The sequence below is a fragment of the Aquila chrysaetos genome, chromosome 22, assembly GCF_900496995.4.
Source record: "Aquila chrysaetos chrysaetos chromosome 22, bAquChr1.4, whole genome shotgun sequence".
Lineage (NCBI taxonomy): Eukaryota > Metazoa > Chordata > Aves > Accipitriformes > Accipitridae > Aquila > Aquila chrysaetos.
Window position 1 is genome coordinate 8329683 of NC_044025.1, and position 23794 is coordinate 8353476.

The 23794-nt window shown below is 36.0% G+C and overlaps 1 protein-coding gene across 6 annotated transcripts in view; it reads right to left on the reverse strand.

The window, feature by feature from the left end:
* Positions 1–1402: 1402 nt before the first annotated feature.
* The window catches only part of GABRA6 (gamma-aminobutyric acid type A receptor subunit alpha6), a 35068-nt gene continuing 12676 nt past the window's right edge, over positions 1403–23794 (reverse strand). For 4 of the 6 annotated variants that reach the window (XM_029998181.1, XM_029998184.2, XM_041119227.1 and 1 more), the window contains 2 exons: positions 16129–16389; positions 1403–11251 (listed from right to left, as the gene is read on the reverse strand). In XM_029998181.1, coding sequence (XP_029854041.1) covers positions 11201–11251; positions 16129–16389 — 312 coding nt within the window. In that variant the 3' untranslated portion in view covers positions 1403–11200. Of the gene's footprint in view, positions 11252–13021; positions 16390–23794 lie in introns of those variants that run through there. The other 2 variants (XM_029998185.1, XM_041119226.1) reach the window with 2 other exon arrangements.

Sequence of the window (23794 nt, forward strand, 5' to 3'; positions counted from 1 at the left end):
ACTAGATAGCCTTGGTATATTTAAAATTTACAAACATGTTTCTGATGATCTTGTAAGCAGTTATTCTTTACAAAAAATATTACGCATTTAAATTTTTGCTTTTTGTTGAAAAGTACCCTTTTTTCTTTCAGCTCTCTTCTCCTCAACCTGTTCACCACAGATTAGTCCATGCTTTTTATATATACAATATGTAGATAAACAGTATTGGAGAGTTTAATTACAATTGTTAATCCAGCTGTAGTATGATGAGGTGTTTTAGAGGCTTCTCAGCATATTTGCCTGTGCAACTGTTCTGACTGGAAACATCTCCTTTAAATACTACATTTTCTGCATAATTACTTTGTCATGAGGTTAATTAATCTGTGTATTCGCCTGGCACATCCAGTACAGAAAACAACTCTAGCTTCATTTTATTACTTAAGTGCACCAACTCTCTTATTGACCTGAAAGACTGTCTGGGTTCCAGCAAACAACTGGCATTTTAGTCAATAAACCACGCATTACAGGTGCTTAATTGTGTACACTGAAACAACAGATGAACACAAGTGTGCCTGTAAGGTAAATGAAAGTTCTATAAATTACAGGGGCATCAGAAGCATGTTAATCGAAAGATTTAAAAGTGAAAAGCTAGAAAAGAACTCCTGAAGAAACTGTTGTGGAAAAGTACCTTTGAGCCACTGGTACTGTATTGTAAGACAAAGTGACAACATCCACTTGATCTGAGACATGTACAAGGTTATGTAATAGTGAATTAATATGATTTACTATAAAAGTCTGTATTTGGATCTGATCACTATGTGACTTTCACAGACTTCTGTGAATAGATACGCACTGGATTGGCACTTGTTCAGAATCTTGGGATTTAGAAGTGGCCTCTTCTTACTTTCTGAAAACTTGAAATGCCTTTACCTATTATCCTCTTTGAAGTTGCCTATCTCCTGTTTAGAACTTGCTATGAGATAGAATAAAGGTAAGGACTGAAACAGTATGAAAACTGAGGATGTATGGTGCTAATGGAGAAAAGTTAATTGGCAGTATTATGGGTACCATATGATACAGTTTCTGGTAGCAGATAATGCATGTTTTTACAGTTAAGATTGTGACAGAGATTAAATAAATGATGCTAATTTTTTTTCTCCATACTGTATGTGCCATAAAAAGTTAAGGACTCATCTCACTCTCCCCAAGGAAAATAGTACTGTATTTAAATAATACCAAAGAGGTAAATTGTCTTTCCTAAGCTGTGCATTCTGAGGTGGACATGAAATACTGTTTATGTGACAAATATGTACTATTAAAACCATGTTAATAGCCTTGAATGCAAAATGGTTTTAAATTAGTAGTAAGATGATGAAAGGCCTGTTTAAGATCTCAAAGTAATTATTGTTAACTTAGCTTATCCTGCAAAAACATGTGTCCATAGCACTTATAGTAAAATAATGGTTTGACTGAATTGTGTGCCCAAAAAGGACCGTGGGATTTAGGCGTATGGTGATCACTTGCCTGCCCTTAGCTACGTGGATGGCATCATATTCTGGAATACTTTCTTTCTACCTTTAGAATAGCCATCAGGAGATATGCTAGTATTCAGCAGTTGACAAAAATGTCATAAAGTAGCAATTTGTGTTACTCACCCAGGTGTAGAAAGACATTTAATGTGAAAAAAACAGAGGAAGTAATTGTACAAAGCAAGTTTGGGGTTTTGGCACTATGAAAGAAAATAGCCCTGATATTTTGGAAGAAAATTAGTGAGTCCTGTTTGAAATAATGAAAATGAGATTGTGGGAACCCCACTTTATACAAATGAGAAAGAAATGTTGAGACTGACTGCCATGGGCTTGAGTGGATGATAGCAGGTGATGGCTACAGTCTTGTCATAAAAGCCACAGCAATGTGTATCCCATAGAACTCAATGAGTTACAAGTGGAGTTTGCTATTCTTTTTATCATTTTTATTTCAATGAACCAGAAAAACAAAAAATAACCAACTACTGTGATCTCCAGCAACCAAAGAATCTGTGAACCAGTCAGTTTCACAGGACTGGGATGTTCCTGGACACCTTCTAAGACAAGAAGAAACTTTTAGGCAGACTCAGCAAGATAATTTAATGGCTGAAATAGTCGAGGCTGCTTTCTTTCGCAGTTGTGAGAGAGTCGCAGATGCATGCCCCTCTTGTCCCAACTAGCAGCAGCTCATCACCAATAATGGAGCATTCACTCCCTTCCAGGGAGTGTCTGGAACAGAAGACCTTTGGCTGTATAAGTCAGGCTATAACCATTCTCTGAAATTAGGTCATAATTCCTTACTGTTGTGTGTGAATATCGGCACTGCGTCATGTTATCCTTAGATCAACCAGATTACATTGCTGGCACGTTCATGGTACTTTTTTCACTCAGTTTGTGCCCTTTCTGAAAGTCTCTTGACAATCTTGAATGTATTTTGTACCTGTATCTCGGGCAGTATCTGGGATGGCTGCCATGGTCCTCCAAGCGTGCCACGTGCATTTTTGCATTGCAGTTGGTGCACTAAGTCTGGTATGTGGGGACTGTATTGAATGTTGAAAGTGCTGTCAATTTTCTTTGTTTCATCTTCAGATTTACAGCAGCAACTGTTGCATTCTCATAAGAGAGAGTGAAAGCATCTCCTCTCAAAGTAAAGGAGTTCCTACTCTCTGAAGTTCTTCGTAATAAAAGGTGTGCCATCCTAGGGATACTATTCCGGATGCACGTCCTGCATTTTATCACTAACTCCACTGCAAACTGATCTTTGTACAATCATTAGGAAAGAAGTAACTTCCTTGAATGTCACCACTTTTACTTTTCCAACTCTTCTATCTGGGATACATTACAGGTAACTAAATTCTGATGAATTTCTGTTGAAACTGTTTTTCAATGGAAAATTGGTCTCTTCAACAAACAACATTTTTGTCCACTGGAGAATCTTTTGGGTTTTTTTTCAGTGGAAAAATCATCTAACTTCTTTAGGAAAGATGTGGTGGGGATGGGGATACAGTTTAGACCCAAACCTAAAACAGTTTAGCCAGAAGGATTAAAATGAAGAAAAAAGATGATTTGGAAAACTAATGTTTTGGTTTTAATAAAATCACAAAATAACTTATATGAATGCCCTGGTTTAACCTATGATGATCAAAATCTCACAGGGAGGGAAGGCAGGATCATTTTTCTGGCCAGTTCTACATTTAAGCTTTCTAGTGCAAGAACCAGTTTTGCTATGAGTCTGATCCACAGCCCCCCCCCCCCTTTTTTTTTTCTACTGGAGCCTTTGTGCAGTCCCTTCATACAGATGTAAACTGAGCTGCACTTCATGGAAGTAAAAACCTTACTCAAAATTTCTCCTAGACAGAAGAACCTGTGTTCCATCTAAGGAAAGCATCTGTATTAATAATAGCTGAAGTGGGGATAACACATCAATGGTGTTACTACTGGTGGCCACATATTGACTTAATCTATCGAGTTTTTATTTAACTATCTAGAAATGTATGCAGAATAATATGAGAACTGACAGAGGAAAACTGTTCCCTGACAATTTCTGATGAAATTTTTTACTGTCTCTAGAATGAAACATTTTTTTTTCCCCTGAAAACAACATAAAGCAGAGTTGTGCTGACTTGAATGCTGTTTGCTTACCGATTTTGTTGATGCTAATTTTCTTGTGACACTTTGGCTTTCATGAACACCAGCTAAAGTACATTCAGCAGCAAGTGTTCGAATTGCACTCAAGTCCAAGTATCACTCAATTTTTGCTGTTCCAGTAATGGGAAGGAACTAGAAGGCCCACTGTCCTTCAACACCATAAAAAAAAATTGCTCTTTGATCCATATTTTCTCTGTAATCAATCATGCCACCACTTTTACCACCTCTTCAGCCTTTAAGGCAATATGAGTAGCGTGGCCAATAAGGAATATGGTTCAGATGGTGAGTGTGGATCTTAGTTTGTCTGTTATTGTCAGCATGCCTTCTCAGAGACTATTACAAATTACATTTATTTGAATAATCTTAATGGCCAAACTGTCCCTTGCAGAAACATGTAACAAAATCCACTTTTGCCTTCTCCTTTTAGTACTAAAATCAGAACAGTTTCCAATTACTTTTTTCAATTTAGTGTCTCCAGGAATTATTTTTTCCTTGGGAGGGTATCATGGGAGATGTTTTGAGATTACTGCACCTCTAAATGGAACTTGTAGAGAGAAAAAGTGTTAGCTTGCACATCACTGACCTGAATATTTTCCTGATGATTTCAGAAAATTAAGGTGCTCACTAATAAAAGTCATGACTCCTTGATCAGCCCCCAGTGAAACAATACCTTGTGAGTGAATAAATTACTTTCCAATCTTAAAATAAAGGTAGGATGTTGGAGTCATGTGGATCTTAACTTCTAGTACGGCTGGAATTAGAGTTTTAAACTCACTTTGCTGCTTATTGGTCCTGAATAGAGCACATTTACCCAGTGGTTTTAATTTATTTCAAGCACACAATAATACTCCTGTGACTGCTCTGTAAAGAGCTGTTAATGAATAGATCTCAAACATAGAAAGTGATTTTCTGATACAGAATTTTTGTATGCCTGCAGAATAGAAGTGCAAATAGGTACACTGTGTATAGAGCTTCTTATAAAGACATCTGTGGTCTTTCTGGCTTCTAAGTTCCTGCACCCCTGAGGGTTTTGTCCTTTATTTGCTGTTATAATCTCCTCATGTTGCCTTCATAGGGCACATAAATGATGGTTTGGTTTTTGTTTTCATTCTTTAAAAAAAGTACTATTATAGGTATTCCTAAGTATAGCATTTAAGGATACATTTGCCTTAATTCATGTAATTACTGAAAGTTGTAGACACTCTACTTTTCTTTAGCTAGTCTTTTTAAGGCATCTCAATCTAGGGTAAATGGATTTATGTAATTTTTTGTTGGTCCATATTAAATTTAGGTAATATAGTACTATTACAACTGAGCGATCACATAGGCTGGTATTTAAAAGTTTCTTAGATACGGCACCAGTTAGTCTCAGTTATTTCCTTTCACTTTGGTCTTATTCAATCTGTTTCAGTAGAATTACTCCACTTTTATGGTGTTGGAAGTAACATCAGAATAAAGCCCTTGAAGTACTAAGGGCAAAACTTACTGCTTTGTCATATTGATTTTAAAACCTACCTGAAAAAAACTTTAGTTACTATTAAAAGCATGAAGTCTGACTGCAGCTGTCAGACACATACGCTGACTTCTGTCAGCAAAGGCTCTGTCCATCTTACCAGGAAAGGGCTTTTTTGGGGGGATACAGATGTAGTATAATCTGTAGACAGATTATACTTGAAGTATAAATGTCTGGATGATTTCAAACCCAAGACTATAGAGGTGATGTGCTCATTATTTCTTAAACTGGGAAGTAGTAATCTGAGAACAGGAATTCTATGGTTGCTGCACTGTGAAATGCTTTGAACTATTTTAGAGAGACCATGATCAGTGTTACTAAGGTCTACCTGTGAGTGATTCAGCAGTTTACTCCTTAAAAAAAAAACCTACCTAGAAATGTAACTAAATGAAGTAAGATTCAGAAAAATCCAAAGGTAGCGTTAAATGTACTGCTTCTCCATCCTAGGTCTGCATTTTACAGATACAAAGATAAGGTAATTTCTTGCCCTCAGTCCATGTTTTGAGCCCTGGCTGCCATTAGTGGAATCTGTTTCATTCATGGAAGAGACCATACACCGATCACATACCACTCTGCTCACAAGCTTTTGCTCACATTGAGAGATTTAATGCAATTTTTTTTTTCCTGCTTTACTGTTGTTATAATGTTTTCCTTTTTTCTGTTTTGAATTAAATTACTTAACAAAAGTGAAATACTGCTCTTGGCAGCATGTAGTACAGGAATCAATTCAATAGATCAGTAGGTAATTCAGAGGCTGCACTCTGGGTTTCTCATGTATGTATTCATAACACTAAAACTACTCTTTATTAATACTTATTCAGCTATTCCTTCAGGGCTGTGTAGCTGATCTGGTGTCACTCAGTAACACCTTATAAACTTTAGTTATTCAGATAGTTGTTTGCTGCTCAGTTCTAAAAGGCCCCTCTCCAAGTAGATTCATTTAGTTCACAAAAATCTGTAGGAAAACAAGTAAGAAGGCTAAGGAGTGTTTCAAAATAAGTGTACATGGGTAAAACTTAAAACTGATGAAGCTTAAAAAGAAAACTTATTTTTACTTTTGAATAGATTTGAGTTGCAAGCAGACATCTCATACCAAGCAATTAATGTTGGTTTTTATGTGAAGACTGGATCAGAAAGGAAAAAGAAGCTTTTACTCATGTATGGAGGGGGAGGCAGAAGTACACCAAGTTTTAGTCCATAAGGAACGTATAGCTTACTAAAACTTGAGAATGCATATTGATTACATTTATTGACCAAAACCCATCTTTTTGTTCATACAAAGATATTTCTGCCTTTTAAAATAAGTTCAATCCAGTGAAATTCAAATCTTTGGATAGAAGAACTAGTCTATTTCTGATCAGTTCTAATCTGTCTCACCATCACAATCCAACCTTTCCCATAGACTCATCTCTGGAACTAGCAATTCTTTAATATAATTTCTTAATGAGATTGCAAATGTTATGCACTGACTTAACTAATAGTTGAGTCAGATCACTTGTTAGACATGAAGATGATGAAAGTAGACAATAAAGGGCATAGTTTGAGCTTTAGTATTTGTCTTTTACTATGATTTGTTTCACATGCAGACAGAACCTGTGACTTCTTTGCCGAGAACCCACTTTTAAATCTTCTAACTATTCCCCACATCTCTATTTGGAACACCATGTCTCCATGTAGTTTAAAGGAGCACGCTGAGTTTACAGTCCTTAGAAAAGTCAACTTCTAACAGTTGATATTTCCTAACTTTAACCAAAGCAAAGCTGGCGGTTTAGTAATGAAGCTTTTTTAATGTACAGGAATAGCAGACAAAAGTATTCCAGTAAAGAGTTTTAGATTGTTAGTTTTATTTAGTTTTAAATTACAAAATATTTCTATCTGCTCTATGAAAACACTATTATAAACAAAGCAGGTGTGAGGTGGGGAGAAAAACCTTTGCAGCAGTGCTTGAATGTGTAACTATATATGGCCTAAAGAAGGCTTACTTGCTCTTCAAGGTGTGTAAAGAATTTAGTACCTTAAAACTATTAGAGATTACTCTTATTTATGGAGTAAAAAATAGTCTACTCATAACTGAGGTCAGATCATGTTTTCATGAACTAATGATCTCTTTGGTAACAACTCAAATGTGTTGCAAAGTGATTTAGCAAAAATGTATGTTACGTGGTTTATGAAGTTTTGCCATCACTTCTTGTCTTTTATATAACTACATTAAATAAACAAGTTAGGGTTTTTTCCTTATCTGTGTTTGAAAGATTGCATATATTTTGGTTTTGGACAGGATTAAGAATAGGTTTTTTGCTGTTTTTTCTGCATCTCAGAAAGCATGGCTGAGTCTCATTCGTGCTGTGTCACTAACTTCTACTTCAAATATACTTTGCTGACACTCAATTGCTATCACTTGCTTCAAACTGCTGTCTGGAAATGAACCATGGATCTTTATTTTTTGTACGCAAGCACCACTCCAGCCATGGCTGAGTGATGATTTTGTTGAAGTAGTGATGCAGAACAGAATACTTAACTCCCCAAGTCTCTACCCATTCTGCCCGTGGATAAGGACTTTTTTCTTCACAGGTTTCTCCATAAAGCCAGGTGACGGACAGCATTTATGCGGAGAGTTGAAAGACTTTGATTGCTTACTGATTAGAGGAAAATCCTGCAAGAATGACTTCTATAAAGAAGGCAGATGAGGAATGCTCTTCTTGTCATGAACTGGAAGAGAAATGAGAATGTAATGAACTAAGCAATGACAAAGTCACCTCTGAATTTTGTTTGCATATGTATAAGAGAAAGGCCTTGAGTTAGTAACATGACAGGATGCATCAAAACATCAAAATACTGGACAGAATGCTATATCAAAAGAGTGTTGAGGACTTTCATCTTCACATTTCTGGGGTGTATCCAACTCTTGCTTTAGCTTCTGGTGAGGACTATCCTTTGAACACAGTAGTGGATGATCTCAGGGCTAATCTAGTGTGCCATTGCATTGTCTCTATACCTTAAAACTGCTGGATTTTTATTTGGTTTAGAAATTATGAAAAAATAATTGGGGTGAGGGGGAGAAAAACCCAGATCAATAATAATAAAGACTCATATGTAACTGAGGTTTCTACTGTACTATGACATAATTCTGTAACTGTGCTCTTAGTTCTTCTATTTCTTGCACTTCTGATCAAGCAGAACAGGCTAAAGATGAATTTAAGCTACACTCTGTCCCTTTGAGGGGTTTGCGGGCTAAAACCAGAGCATCCTTTCTACTGGGATACATAGAAAGTTAGGTCAATGTTGAATAATGTATTACCAGAGTGCGATAGCTCAAGGTAACTGCCCGTCTTCTCCCCCGCAGTGTCCTGTTTTGCACATACAAATTTCCATCTTACAGCAACTTTACCTCCTGCTCTTCCTATTGCAATACAGTCAAAAATACTGGAAGAAACCCATTTCCCCTAATTTCCTTTAAATTTGTATTAAATAGACAAATATGTATTATTTATATTTTCTACAGAAATATGTATGTATATATGCATATACAAATATATACATATATATAAAAAAACATTTTCTATTTATGTGCTCTTTTTACTGTATTGCTTGTTTGGTTAGTGTTTGACCATAACCAGGACTGTTAAGAACTGACATTAATTGTAAGTAATTACATTTATTCTAAGATATAACTTGACATTATTACCATTATTATTGATTATACCTGTGTCTCTACAAAGCATTTAATAGGAAAAATACATATTCCCTTCCTACCATTGAAACAGATGTGGAGAACCATTCCTTCTCTATCTTTTCCACATGAAAACCTCCTTTGAAAAAGATAAGCAGTCTGTGGGCATGTTGAAATATACTGTTAAATACCAAGAGCTGCTAATACATTTTTAAGGGGCTGATATAGCTTCCTAATCAGGAAGTTTCCACTATTTTGTACGTTGAAATACTACACTCTAAGGAAATAGTGACTATTTAGTAACTCTCTACATCTGCTGTAAAATTATACTTAGATTTCTTTCAAACAAAGATCAGATACAAAATTTGACTTCTTCAGTGTCACTTGTTTTCCCATAGCTTTTAAACATTTTCATTTTGTGCATAAACCAATTTTAAAGTACTCTGAAAACTCTTACAGATATTAATGTACTCAAAATAGAAAACTAGTCAGTGAAGAACAAATGAGTATAGTTATACTGAAAAATAACCTCTAGGTCCCTACAGCACAATTTGCTTTTTGCAAAATAAGATGTATTTACAAATTATAAAATACTTGCCCAGTGTCCATAGTTTAATTTTTTTAAAAAATAGTATATAAAGGCTGAAAATGGGAAAAACTGTCACAATTTTAGTTTCAAAGCAAAATGAAGAAAGAACTCAGTGCACTTACAAATACATCCAAGTGTGTCAGCCTGCAGCCAGTCAGGAAAAGCAAATTGCGGACATGACATCTCTGTGCAAACAGTAGTTACTATTGACTCAAATTTACTTAACTAAGCTCTTCAGAGTTAAAGATCAGGGAGTACAAAAAGTGATCTCTCATGTTCAGCCCAGCTATCACACTAGTAAAAGCTATATACTCCTCTTGAAATAGAAGGAGGAAAACAGCTGGAGCTAGGTCATCAGACAGTTAATACTGCTACACTGCCAATAAAGCAGTTGTCAACCTACTGGAGTCAATCAGCCCAAAAATATTTTCTTACAGTGACTAAGATGTTTGTTTAGACAAAGCAAAAGACCCTGAATTTCCTGAACCAATGCAGCATTTCAGATTTCTGTTTGAAATTAATTTAATTTCAATGTACTAAAATTAATTTCAAGATAGGAGTCCTTAATTTTTATTTGGCTGCATGTGGAACTTCTGTGTATGCTTTTGACTTCCACCAGTGTCCATTACACCTGCAACAAAGCCGGCCTGGGTTTGATTTGATTAGGCATATCTTTCCTAATTACATTCTTAAGAAGGATTATGGAGATGAAGAGTGAATATACAATAAAATAATAGATTACTATGAAACATGAGAAAGAAATCCTGCGACTGTGTTGAGAGTGACAAATAAAATATTATTACCTTTAAACTCTGAATATGCTGGCAGTACTTTGCCTCTGGAAAAAAGTTCTAGGGAGTATGCTACAGGCAGTTCAGTAGAATCAGCTGATAAAATGCAGCTTGTTCCCTAGCTAGGTATTCAAGACTTGCTTCCAGGAAGTTCCCTAGAGCTGGAGGCTTACATTTAGCTTGATGGGTAGCTGCATCTTTCTGTCTATTCAGCTTTAGACCTTGGAAACTCCCTGATATTTCAGTCCTGCATTTCTAGATCCTGCCAAGAAATTGCTTGTAATTAGTCCGGTTGTACTTTCATGGTCATTCTCAACCAAAAAAATTACATTATCGTAACTAACCAGCTAAAGTACGTAAACAATAGTTTCTATTTCCTTTCTTCTTGTATCTTGTTCTTTATAAATATTATCTCAAATTAAAGGGGATGAAAATGAAATTAAAGAAAATCAGAATACATCATTCATCTTTTCTATGGAAGGGTTATGAAAACGTGATGGGATTGCAGCTCCCTTTCATAGGATTTCTTAACATTATTTTGGGTCAATTTCAAGTGCTGCAAATCAGTGCAGCTCCTAACCTTTCAGTGAAACCATGCCAAGTTATACCAGTTCAGAATCAGGCTTATTTTAGCAATCCTCATTGTATTTTAAAAAAACAATCCTGTTATTGATGTTTTATATCAATGTAAACATTCAATTGTTTATAACAGAATTAGAACAAATGCACATTCTTTGACAATTGAACAAAATAATTTAACAAGAACTTTTATAGTAGAATAAGTGTAAGAAATCTTGAGAAAGTATTGTTAGAACCCTGTGCAGTTTCTATCTTTTTGATTTGTCCAGAGTTTGTTTCCAGGTGATGTCCAATATAAATATTCCCTGTTTGAAAATTGAGAGCACCTGTGGATAGACAAATCCTTTGAAGTCACTTCAACCCTACACGACCTTCAGTGATTTCTTTGAAACCTTGAGCTGTTCTTCAGTTGGACTGATGGTCATTTCGAAGATGCATTGCAGTAGGTTCAAAAAACTGGAAGAAAAGTTTAGAGAGAAGTTTAAGCTATGGGTTGTTAACAACTAAGTTAACGAACAAAACCCACCTGATTTCTAACTGTCTCAGCAGACTCAAAATAGAACTGCACTACAAGGGAGAATCCTCTTAGAATTTGATGTTCATTACCTGGATCATCAAAGCTCAATTGTAAGTATGTATAGCAATGACTGTTTTCTCCTGAACTTTATTTTTCCAGCGTCTAAACTGAAACATGATGTTAACAATACACACTGCAAGCTTTATGAATATTAACATACTGAAGCTAAATAATTTTCCGGTTTTTGTTTCTTTCTGTTATTGTTTCTTCCTATGTGACATCATTAATATCTCATCTTCTCCTTCAACTTGTTATGTAACTCTTTTTCTCCTATCATATTATGTTCTCTGTGTCCAAATAATATCCAGGATTCAGCACATTCAGTGACTTTGTACCTTCCTCTGCTCCCAAATGTAAAAGCTGGCCTCTGCTTGTTTTTCTGCAGTTTATCATCAAAACTTTTAACATCATATCCTTCTTCAGTTTGATTCACTCCATCATTCTGTGTTTCATTACATTAAAAACTGTAATACAACATTACATATAAAAACTAAGACAGGTTACTTTAGAAAGAAGATGTGTAAGAAGATGTGAGAACAGCATATGCTTGTGAATGATATGGCAAAGGTAGGCTAAGTACTTGTATTCTTCTCATTAAAAGGGCACTCTTTGCATTCTAAATCAAGCAAATTTTAAAATAAACTAAGCATGCAATTCACCTACCAAGGTCACTGTCATAAATTAGTATTCAGCTCAAGGACTTAGCAAGATTTAAAACCAAAAACAAAGCCAAAAAATGCTGTATGACAAAATAAAAAGCTAGGACAACTTCTTCTCATTTGTCAGATAGGTTTGTTCTCCTTTCAAGAACTTCTCTATTTGGCAAATCTAGACAAATGTGTATTGTTTGTTACTGTATAGAGCTTTTTGTGGATGGCAGATATTACTGTATTCTACAGAAGAACATGCACCACAGAAATATGCTTGTTCCATTTTGTATGTATAAATTATGGGGATGTCACATCTTCAAACATTCCATCTAAATTAATTACAAACTGACCTTACATAGTGAGGGAGTAAGTCCTCGTAGAGTAAATTTAATGCTTTATTTTTTTCATATTATAAATGGCACAGTGATATGGCTATAGTTAAGCATCTGTCAGCATTACAGTTGTAAAACCTTTTGAGAGAAAGAGGGGCTTATTATACAAGTATCAGTATTTTCTGTGGTCCAAAAACTGGCATCTGTTATTTCAGCTGGGGATTCTTTCATATACATATTTTCAAGTACCTCCTAGGTTCTAACAACATGCTGTCTAGCAAAATGCAGGCAGAGAACTACATTAGCTTCACTTCTATACTTCTACCAATATAACTGTTGTCCTGCAATGCTATTGCTACTCCACAATGCAAACCAGTTTACACTGAAATATCTTTTATGTATCAGGTTGCATGGTGGATGGCTGCTACTGAATAAGAATGTTTTCCCACTTGTTCCAATGGAGAATAGAATCATTTATTTAAACATTAAGGCCAGAAGATAATTTTATCCCCATCCACGTATAGAAAGCACTCAGTTAAAGCACTTAATTTCAACTTGGAATTTTTTTTTCCTTTTTTTTCATTTTTTCATTCAGAGAATGCTGCCATTTTGCTTAAAAACGTAGCAAAAGATTAATTTTACAATGAAAGTTAGCTACTAAACTTCCTAGTTTGCTGAGCTGGGCTTGATTCTTTATATATGGAAGTACAAATACAGAGTTCAGTCTAAGATACTCTTGCTATCTGCCCAATCCTGGCTGCTCTTGAAAATAATATTAAAATGTTTAAAGGCATACATTTTATTAGAAACACCTTCTTCGTTATACAAACTTCCAAATCCTAAAATTTCTGTGTAATTAATATACTCTTAGTTTACATGTATAGTAAAAGAAAGGGTGATTAACCTGAAGTCTTCCAAAAACGAAATGACTAAATGGACAGGAAAGAAAAAGGTACCCCAAGGAGCACTTTGGAAAGTACTCAGGCCCCAAGGTTCTTTTAAGTATTATCAGATACAATACACAAGAATGACTTCTTCATTTCTGTAGCATATGGCCCATTACTTAAGCCATAAGAAAACTGCTTAGTAGTGCACAGAAATACTACCAAACAGCTTAGGAGAGAGCTCCTCATTTCATGCAACTCTGTGTCATTACACTAACAAGGCTGCTCATTCTAGCCGATGCTCTGAATCCAGAACATGAAGTAAAAAACAATTCTTGCACTTCCTTCCAAGTCAAAGAAAGAGTCTGGTCAGAAGAAAATTACCTTTGATTCCAGTGCTAATAGCCTGCCTTTACAAACAGATTCATGAAATACTTCTTGATTTGTTCCATATACACCATCCAAAGACAGTACGTAGCTGTTTAGTTTAGGCATCTCCACAATGACAAAGTTTGGTGAATGATGTTCTGCACTTCAAACTACACTAATCAAAACCCTAGAAAGCTGCACTTACAAGAACTTGTGCACAGGAAATTTGGTTATTTCAATGAACTGATTAGTTGGGGTTTTTTTCCCATTTTGTTTTTTAAACAAAAGCCAAATGAACTCAGAGTAACAACTCACAAAAGAGAAGCTAATATACCTGAAATACTGTACAATGTGCACTTTCTAAAAGAAATTAAATTCCTTAACTGAATAATACTGTACCAATATTTAATCTTTTGGGCTGGAGCCTGTGATTGAGTTGAACTGGCCTTGAAGCATTGCCATGCTTTGCTCACCTAACTTTTGTATCTCCTCTGCTTGAATGGAAAGGCTTATATATTTTTAATATATTTTTAAAGCAAAAACAATCCTGGATTTCATTGAAAGTAGTAAGTGGTGAAGTGATAAAACACATCGAATGAGAAACCTAGCAATGTATATCACAATTATTATTATTTACAACTGAGTACACAAACAGGAAAATGTAATTTAAGAAGAGCTTGATCAGCATTTCACATAACTGTTTACCAGCTGTCAATACTGTTCTGTTTTATAAATCTTGCTGTTGGATTTCTGTCATTCTGTAAGGCTACTACAGAATAATTTCTGAGTTTGTGAGCTTGCAAAAGTGGCATTTAAAAAATATTTATAGTCAGCACGATGTCCTAGACTTTAGAAGTATTTTAAAAGCCTACTTCTAATATAACTGTTAATATACAAGGTTCAGTGTAAATATTTCATCGCTACCAAGGGAAATGGCAACTATGTTCCAAATATTTCTAGATCCAAAATGTGAATAGTTGAATGAAATCACTGGAGTTATGGCAAGCTACACAAGCTGAGGAACTGGCCTCTAAACAGAAGCTGTAATGATTATACATGAGCTTTTTTGATACTTCCCTTCTCTGATTGAGACAAGTAATTTGCACACATAGTCAATATTTTAATAGCAGGATCAGTAACTCTGGCACAAATGTTAAATTTAGCATTGGGCAGATTTTGAGTGGCCAGGAGTTAGCAGCTGTGACCTCTTGAGAGAGACATCTGCAGGAACATTTGTAAGAGATAGTGCCTCCTATCTTCCTGCCCTCCTGATTTCATATAAGCTGCTTGGCAGCACACTCCGTCTTTGAGAGACAGCATTTTCCAGATCATACTAGTAGTAAAAATCAGCAAAATTAGGGGCTAGTAGCCTCTGCTTCAAGCAGAGGCAAGATGCCACCAATCAGCTGATCAGCACTGTCTTGCTACTTTGAACTGCAACATCTCTTGGCTGTCCATGAGATTTCCTTTGGCCGGCTTTACCTCTAATCTAGGAAATAAAGGTAAAATCTGCTCACCACTCATACCAGATTGCCAGCCTCTGTTTTTATTGATGTAGGGACTTTGTGCATTCAGTACTATCTAAATACCATCATTATCTCTCTAGCTGTCCTAAATAAAGCTAAATGTACCAATCATATTGACTGCAATGTACAGTGAGATTCAAAAACGCTATGGCAACGAGGCAAATGAATATATTTTTTACCAAGGAAATGGGACACCATTAGCTGTATTTAGGCAAAAGGGAAAAATTAGAGAATTAAAGCATTAAAGACTTAAAATTTAATGACTAATCACTGACTGATTATTCTAGACATGCTCAATTTGCAGGGCACACATCTCTTCTGGACCGCATGGATATCTAGAGACATGATCAGTCTCTGCCTGATTCAAACAAACATAAGCAAAGAATTTAGCAGCTTTATCTGCATAAAACAGTTCAGCTATATGAAAAAACAGGAAAAACCACTGTTAAAATGTATAAAAACAGGGACTCCTGATTCACAAACTGTATACTGCAGTTGTCAATTCTTCACACTATGGATAAATGTTTAGAATGAATAAGAAAGTTTTTTTGGGGGAGACTGTTATCTTATTACCTCACTGAGCAAACCTTAGGAGATATTACAGTTCTTATCTCCTTCAGTGCATTGCTTCAACAGATAATTCTACCATTCCTTACTGCAGATAGGAAGATTAAGAAATGGAAGATTTAAGATTAGTTTGTTTGCTGAGAATGGCGTCATACGTTGTCTTACACAATGTGTTCTGCACAGTGCAACATGGCATAGAGATAAGTGTTTACATTTCTCATCTTCAAATAGCCTTTCTGCCTTGTACTGAGTGCCACTAATACTGGAAGCCACAGCTGATTTTTTTTTAGAGAAAGCTATTATCAGTAACTTTCCTCAGAAAGGGCTGATTAACTGGAGTTGCAAGAGTAAATGAACAATTAAAATAATATTGGTCAAGTAAACATATTACATATTATAAGCAAGTATTCAGAAATTCTACCACTCACTTCCATAGTGTCTTTTGAAAGATAAACGACCCAGTATACCAGGTTGAATCCTGCAAATGCCACTGGAAAGAGGATCCTAGAATACTGGTCTATTTTACTTGTGCCTCCAATAGGTGGTGGTGGTGGTGGGGCTGGTGGAGGAACTGACGCTGTTTGACACTGAGATGCACTATTTGATATTATGCTGGCTTCAGGAGACTGATCTGCCTGAGATGTTACGGAGTTTACTCGCTTCTTCAGGTTACAGTTGGAGTCAGAATGCTGTGGAGGAAAAAAGAAAAAAGGAGAAAAAAAAAAAAAAGGGTGATTTTGTGATCATTAGGCTTCTCTCCACCCTTTTACTCAACTTTCTGATTTTATTGCTGCTTCTCTGCTATAGAGCAACCCAAGGAAATCACAGAAATAATGCAAATATACAGAGGCACATTTGTGGCCTTAAAGCTTTGCTGCAAAAACATAAAAGTGTATGTGCTTTCCATATTTTTAACATGGTAATAAACAGAAGCTAAAAGAGAGAAAGAAAAAGAAAAGATGGAGCTAAAAAGAAAAGAAAAGAAGTTAATGGTGTATCTAAATTGCACTATATTGGTATGACTGAAGTTTATGTAGATATGAATCAAGTTTAAACAAAATAGCACATACGGGCTGGCTCAAGTGCAGTCTTCACTGTGTGAACCCATTGATGAGTTCTGGTAGACACTCGCTGAATGGAGTCAAGCTGTCACACTCTTATTAGTCCCCAAACTAGCTGCTGATGAACTAGAAAAGTGCTGCACAAAAGGAAATAGACTAACTTTACAGGTGCTGAAGACATGAATGCTAAATTGTCCTGTAGTTTTTTCTAGGATGAAATTTCATTCTCAAATATCTCTCATGATTCCCACAGCGATTTCATGTATACAACTGAAGACAAATACTCATCCTAACTGTAATGGGACTATTTTTACTTTCATTTATGGTAACATGAAACCACATTATTCCTATATTTTGTGCAATCTTCATAGCCAGGTCCAATTACTCTTCAGAAAGCTGTGTGAAAACTCTTAAAAATTTAGCCAGACCTCAGGAACGTTTAGAGCTTACCTCTTAGTTGCTAGGCTGTCATGTATATTCATTATGTACACCTGTTTTATTTGTGGCCAAGTTGCCATTTTTTTTACTTTTGTAAGAGTAGAAGTAATGGATTTCTTCCTTCCAGCAATGGCTTAGGAACAGGAGCTACAACAGGCTCTAAGCCTGCTCTAATGCATATCAGATACCCACTTTCACAGTAGTATCAAATGGGAGGAAATTTTCAAAAACCTTGCTGCTACTGCCACTACCCAGGACTACCATTAGTAATGTCAATCCATGGCAGCAGCCATAAGATTTGTCTGATACCTGAGAAAATACAGAAGAGTGCCTAGAGTGTCAAGTTGGTTTTTATTGTTTTGATATGAAGTACTCAAGTTTTCTGTTAATAGGGAGCAATAGAAATACCTTAGACTCTAAAAAGCAATGCTAACATACAACATTTTAGTTGAGTCTAAAGCTTCATCAGTAAAGGACTGCAAAACTTATTTCCAGATTATTGATGAAAAATCTTGTGCACAAAATTGCACAACATACGCAGCTATGCTTGGGTTTGAATAAGCAACTTTTTTGATCAGCAGAACTAGATGGCCAAATGCCTGAAGCTGATGAGGAAGTTAGACAATGTAAACAACTTACAATACAACAGCATATATATCTATTGTAAAACAGAATAGTAACATTTGAATGGTTTTAAGGTAGCAAAATTCTGTTAGATATGCAATTTCTAAAGTCATTCTTTGGGAATGATTTAGTGACAATCATTCACTTAAATGTAGCCCACTGTCAGCATTTTGGGGATTTATCTTGCAGGATTTCTATGCATGGAAACAGATTTTAGTCAATCAGATAAATGACTGGGTCGTTAAAAGGAAAAGAAGCATTTGCTGAAATACACTGCCTATATTTGTACTTGGTACACAATTTTTAGATAAAAGACTAGCCTAACACACCTGGTATCTCATGTATGACTTAAAACAGAGTTATAACAGGAATTATCCTTTTAGTGGTCAGTGTCACTGCCAGAGTATCAGAACAAGTGACATTGCTACAACATGATGCCAGGTTCTGCTCATGGATGAACGGACTGGTATCCAGCCGAAATTAGGGAGAGATGGAGTACTCACAGCTGATTTTAGTCTAAGTAAAAGGTGGAGAGAACAACATCTTATTTGCAAAAAAAAAAAAAAAAAAAAAGAAAAAAAGTTCTTTTCCTGTATATGTACCTCTTTTATCTATTGCCCTTTTTCTTTCCCTCCAACCCATCAACACTTCCAACTTGTCATATCCCTCCTTCTTCCACTTTGCCATCTACACATTAAATGATTAGTATCATGTTTTGAATGGTTATTAAATGGCATTCATATTCTGGGGCTGTGCCTATCTGGAACGCAGATGTTTGGTTTTGTACTTTCCAGTAACACAGCAAGCAACAGACAGATTTAAATGGCGGGTGATCTACAGATGTGTCACAGAAACAGAAAGAGGGTTATCCGTGTCCACTTGCACTAATCATAATAATAATAATCCCACTCTATAAACAGACTGACTGACAGAGCCTGGGCTACTGCTTTGATTCAAGCTGCTCTTCAGTTTTGCTTGTATGCCCTGCTTTGAACCGAATTGTAGAAGTCGTAAGGTAGCTTGTTTTTCACTTTACTGCAAGATAGCTTGACCTTTTGTGGAGAATGAGTGGTTCCTAAAAATATAAGTGCTAAGATGAATCTTAGCCCTTTTTATACGCAGTGTTCTGCTATAAGGTGGGTCAAATTCTGCTCTGGATCATTCAAGCATGAATCGGGAGTTATTGTACTGAGGTGATGGAGTTAGTAGGCAGAACAGATGTAGCATATGGTCTGTGGCTGATGTTCACTACTGAACATATTTAGAATGTAGAGGTAGTAAAATCATTGTGATCATCTGAATAGGCACTTGGAAAAGTGTAATCCTGGTTGTTATTTTATTTATAATATTTATTAAATCTCATTCCTATAGAAGGAGAATTGCTATAGAAGGAGGATTATCTCAATGTGATTTCATCTGAAGTTGGGGACAGGAAGATCTGGAGTCAGTATGTATCCTCAGAACTTGCGGAACACACTAACTAACTTGATTATGCTCCCATTTTGGGGCCAGTTTAGGTCCATTTCTATCAATGGAGTGATATTAATAACTTCTCATTACCTAAAATAGTCTATTCCAATATTCAGGAAGGACCAGTGCATTTTACTGTCTCAGTAAAGCGACAGTTTTTTGTCATGCTCTTTACCTGCTGAGGAGGTGGTTTAGAGTTGATATAAATCATTAAGAAAGTCCCCAAGTAGTTCTTTACACTGTCTTTAACACCCTCGTGTGCCCATACAGCAAGTCAGGGTGAGGACTATTTTCTTGTATACCACTAGCCAGGATATGGAATTCTAAGTCCAAATTTATCTCAGATGTGTAATGAAGATGTTTCTCAGTGTGGTAGCTGACTGTAGACCAGACTTGCTGCCCCAGAACCACAACTCAAGTTTTTCATTGGAATTCATTGCTAAACTAAGAGGAGGAGGCGGTGAGAGGAAACCATATAGTTTCTTATTACAGCTGAGTTCTGAACAGCAGCTACAGTCATTTGTCTACTATATTTAGATTTAACTTTTCCTTTTGACAGATTACCTACAATGATATCATTGTGGAACTTTAGCAAAACACAGACAGAAAACAGGAATGAATAGCCTATTTTGCGTAGTTCACACAGCCAATCACTCAAATAGTAAGGATTGTTTTACAAGTAGTAAGAGCAACAAGAAAAAGCCTGAGGCATGGCACACTGTGTCATAATGAAATTATGAATTCTGTTAAATTACTGAATCCTGATTCAGAGGAGTCCTCTTGCACTCATGTGGAATGTTAGTCCCATGAGGCAATTAAACTTGTCACTACGTATGACTACCCAGTGACACAGAACAGATTGCAAGATCGCTTTTTAACGTGAGATACCATAGAACTGGACTAGACATTGACTGGTATGTCTATGGGCTAGTAAAGTACAGTCTGGCTTCCACAGCTCAGCTCTCTGATCCCCTAGAAAGCTCACAAAGCAGACTCATCTTGTCTATAAAGGTGCTGCTCTCACAACTCATCAGTATCACTAGAATTTGCTTATGCTCAGAATATCTCAGGAGGCTCTCAGCCAATTGCTTGCCTTCCAGATTTAAAAAAATACAGCACATATAACCTTAGAGTAAACAGAATTCTTTGTATGCTTTTTCTGATTTTATATGGATGCTAACTGTGATTTATGAATGTGCTTTGGTTTTATGTTTCTTTTCCTCAAGAGATTTCTGCAATTCATATCTGTAAAATTCTCTACTGTTCTCTGTTCCTTTGTACTGCAAATACATACTCTCACTATCAGTTTTGTTTATGACCAAGCAGTAATATGAGTATCTTATGTTTGCACTCCGATTCTGGCTAACTTTAAACAAGTTAATATCTGTATGGCCTTACTTATCTCTTTTACTCACTTATGTCTGTTTTTCCTGCAGGCAATGCAGTAAAAAGAGGTTCATGAGAATAAACTCTAAATGTTTAGACAAAAAATGTGTTATTCCTCCTTTTCTTTATAATTTATTGGATTAAAGATATTGAACTTTGCTGACATCACAAAACACACAAAAAAAACCCCAGAAACAACAAAAAAAACTCAATGTCTGTACAGGGCAGAATACTAAATTAAATATATAACATTTTCCCTGCCCATCTCATTAGTAGATACAGTTTGAGTAATTTCAATAATTCATATTATACACATAAAATCACATGCTAGTGACTTAGCTCCCAAAGAGGGAGTTAAGCATAGTTTAGCCCCTACATTCAACACTGTGATCTGTAAAAACTCTGCTTAGCTACTGAACAATCCATAGGCAGCACCTTGCAGCAGGAAAAGTTCACCACATTATGTAAGACCTCCTGGTGGGAATGCACTAAAGTACCTCAATCTTTACAGTCTTGGCAGTTTAAGTATCCATCTCTTGCCAGAGGTTCATTATAACCTACAATTTAGACATTTCTTTGCATATCTCATCTGTGGGATCTGATTCAAAAAATGTTTATTGCTAACATCTATAAACAGTGTTCTGCATAATTAAAAGCTGAATATAGTTTGGAAGTCATTAACAGTCCTAACTTCAGGCATCTCTTTAGGAATTCTAAGTTTCCTTTCCTAGAAATATTATGAGGAATAACATGCAAATTTGTTTTCTTTGTGCTTTACCCTAGTAAAAGGGTTAAATCACTTGGGTTAAATTACTCACTTGGAGCATGGGAAAGCCATGTTCAAATTCTTTTTTGACCTTCAGGGATTGAAATTCACCTCTCAAAATACAGCCTAACCATCAGGTGAAGGTGGTTAGGGGGAGAGGCTGTTACCTTATTACTTCAAAGCTGTTTTACTTTGCATGGAACATCTAAAGAGCCATTAGAGGCAGAAAGCATAACTTTGAAAAATATACCATGCCCATTGTATTAAAATTGCTGTCATATAAAACAGGTAAGCACTAAGAAGAGCAGAGACTGGAACCCTAGTCATTCTCTTTTCAATGTGAATGTACTTTGGTAGAGTCTCTTCCTAACATTTATATGTAGCATATCAGAAAAATCATGTAATTAGCACTGAGCCTCTGTCAAAATATGTGTTTATGTTAAACAGATTTAAATGTTCAAAGTCACATTCAGTGTCAGTCCAGAACAATCCCTGTCTCTACATTTACTTTGCTACATTTCCGCAGTGTATAGAAACTACTTCTCTGAGTGTCTAAATGAGACAGAATTACACAAACAGCACTAGAGAGGCTTGTTAAGGTTTTTTTTCTGTAATTTAACTTACTTGACTTTGTTCTCACTGCCCCCCTGCAAAAAAGTTACTGGGATTAGACTTCAGTGTTGAACAAAAAAATGTCTAACTCCATCTTGAATTTTTCTATTTTGGTATATGACATCAGCTACTTCTAAACCTTCCTTACTGCCCTACATTGGCTTTGTCAGTCAAATATTTAACTCAGGCAGAACCGAATAATCAGCATCTACTTTCCTTGCTGAGATAACACAAAGTCAATATAGTTGAAAGTTGTTGTCTGTTTTTAATAGTCTACTTGATAATCGGCAATTGTGGAGGAGCAGGAAGGTCTCCCTAATTCGACTGAAAGTGCTGTGTTCTCAGTCAAGACTTTAATGCATGTAGCTGTTTCCAGGATGATCTCATGAAGGGTTGTTGATAATCCAAATAGAAGTGCTCTCCTTTCAGTTACACTAGGATACTCATTAAACATACTCAATATATTCTGACATAATTATAGAAAACTAAATCTTCTATACTGAAGTGGCATATGGCTGCTCTGCAGTTGAGCAGGGTTGTTAAAGAGAATGAGAATCCTTTTCTGCCCAAACCATGTTATTTTGAAACACAGGGACAAGGTTATTTGTAGGGAGAAGGAAGGTCTCCCAGTTGTATTTCACTGCTCTGTCCTGTTTTCTGTTAAAACAACAGGTCTTTTAGAACATAACTGTAATCAAGCTACCACCCTGTAACAATCTTTTGTCTTCTACATGTAGTCTCACGTGGAAAGGATGTCTTTTGACCCATGGCGTGTATTCCCTGACTATCTCGCAGAGCATTAGTTCAACTGGTGCACTCCAGACAGTATCACCAATTTCCCTTCCCCTGCAAATTCCAGTATTGGGATATTCCTGGATAAAGGAAGCCATAATGATGAAACAATATGATTGATATAGAAAATACACATTTGAAATGGATTAAAAAGCTAACTGCCATAATATTTTTTTATATATATGTATATATATAGCATTTGGTTTTGACGTGCTAGAACAAGCTTGGTCACCATGTGACTAAAAACAGATTTCTGTCAGGGTCCAGATGACTACTCAGCTTGTTGCCATCGTATTTTGGAGTGGAACACCCATACTTTTGTATTTCACACAGGGATTGCCTGCAGCTGACAAAGAGAGCAAGCCAAATTCTGCTCTCAGTTAACTGAGGTAAATAGAGTGGCTTTCCTGGAACCAGAACAGGCATGCTGGGCTGTCATCAGTTAACTGAGCACATAGTCAGACCATTGTCTCTCTTACTGAAACCAGTGTAGTCCAATGACTTGAGCAGAGTTTTTCCTACTTTCATTAGTACAGTAGAGCAGAATTTGGTCTTCTGCCATCTTTCTTTTCCGAGTGTACAGGTTTTTCGGCTACAATATTAAAAACCCATGAGAAAAAAATTGTTCATTTGAATAAAGCAAGATTTTAAATAACATTAAGTACACTGAAGGGACAAGAAGGCTTTTTGATAGGATTTTGAAGATTTTTTATTTTTTTTTTTTAGGAAACACAGTTAATTTGGAATTAAAAAAAAAGGAATATATTCTGTAAATACATTTATCTTGATGAGTTTAGGCCCTCACTCAAGCAGCAAAAGCTTCTAACTGGCTGTTTTAGAACTCCTTTGAATTTTCGTTTATACCAAAACTGTCTCCCAGGGCTTCTCTTATGCAAAGCAGGAGAATGTATCTCCTGTCATACAGAAAGTACTAGTTCAGCCAGC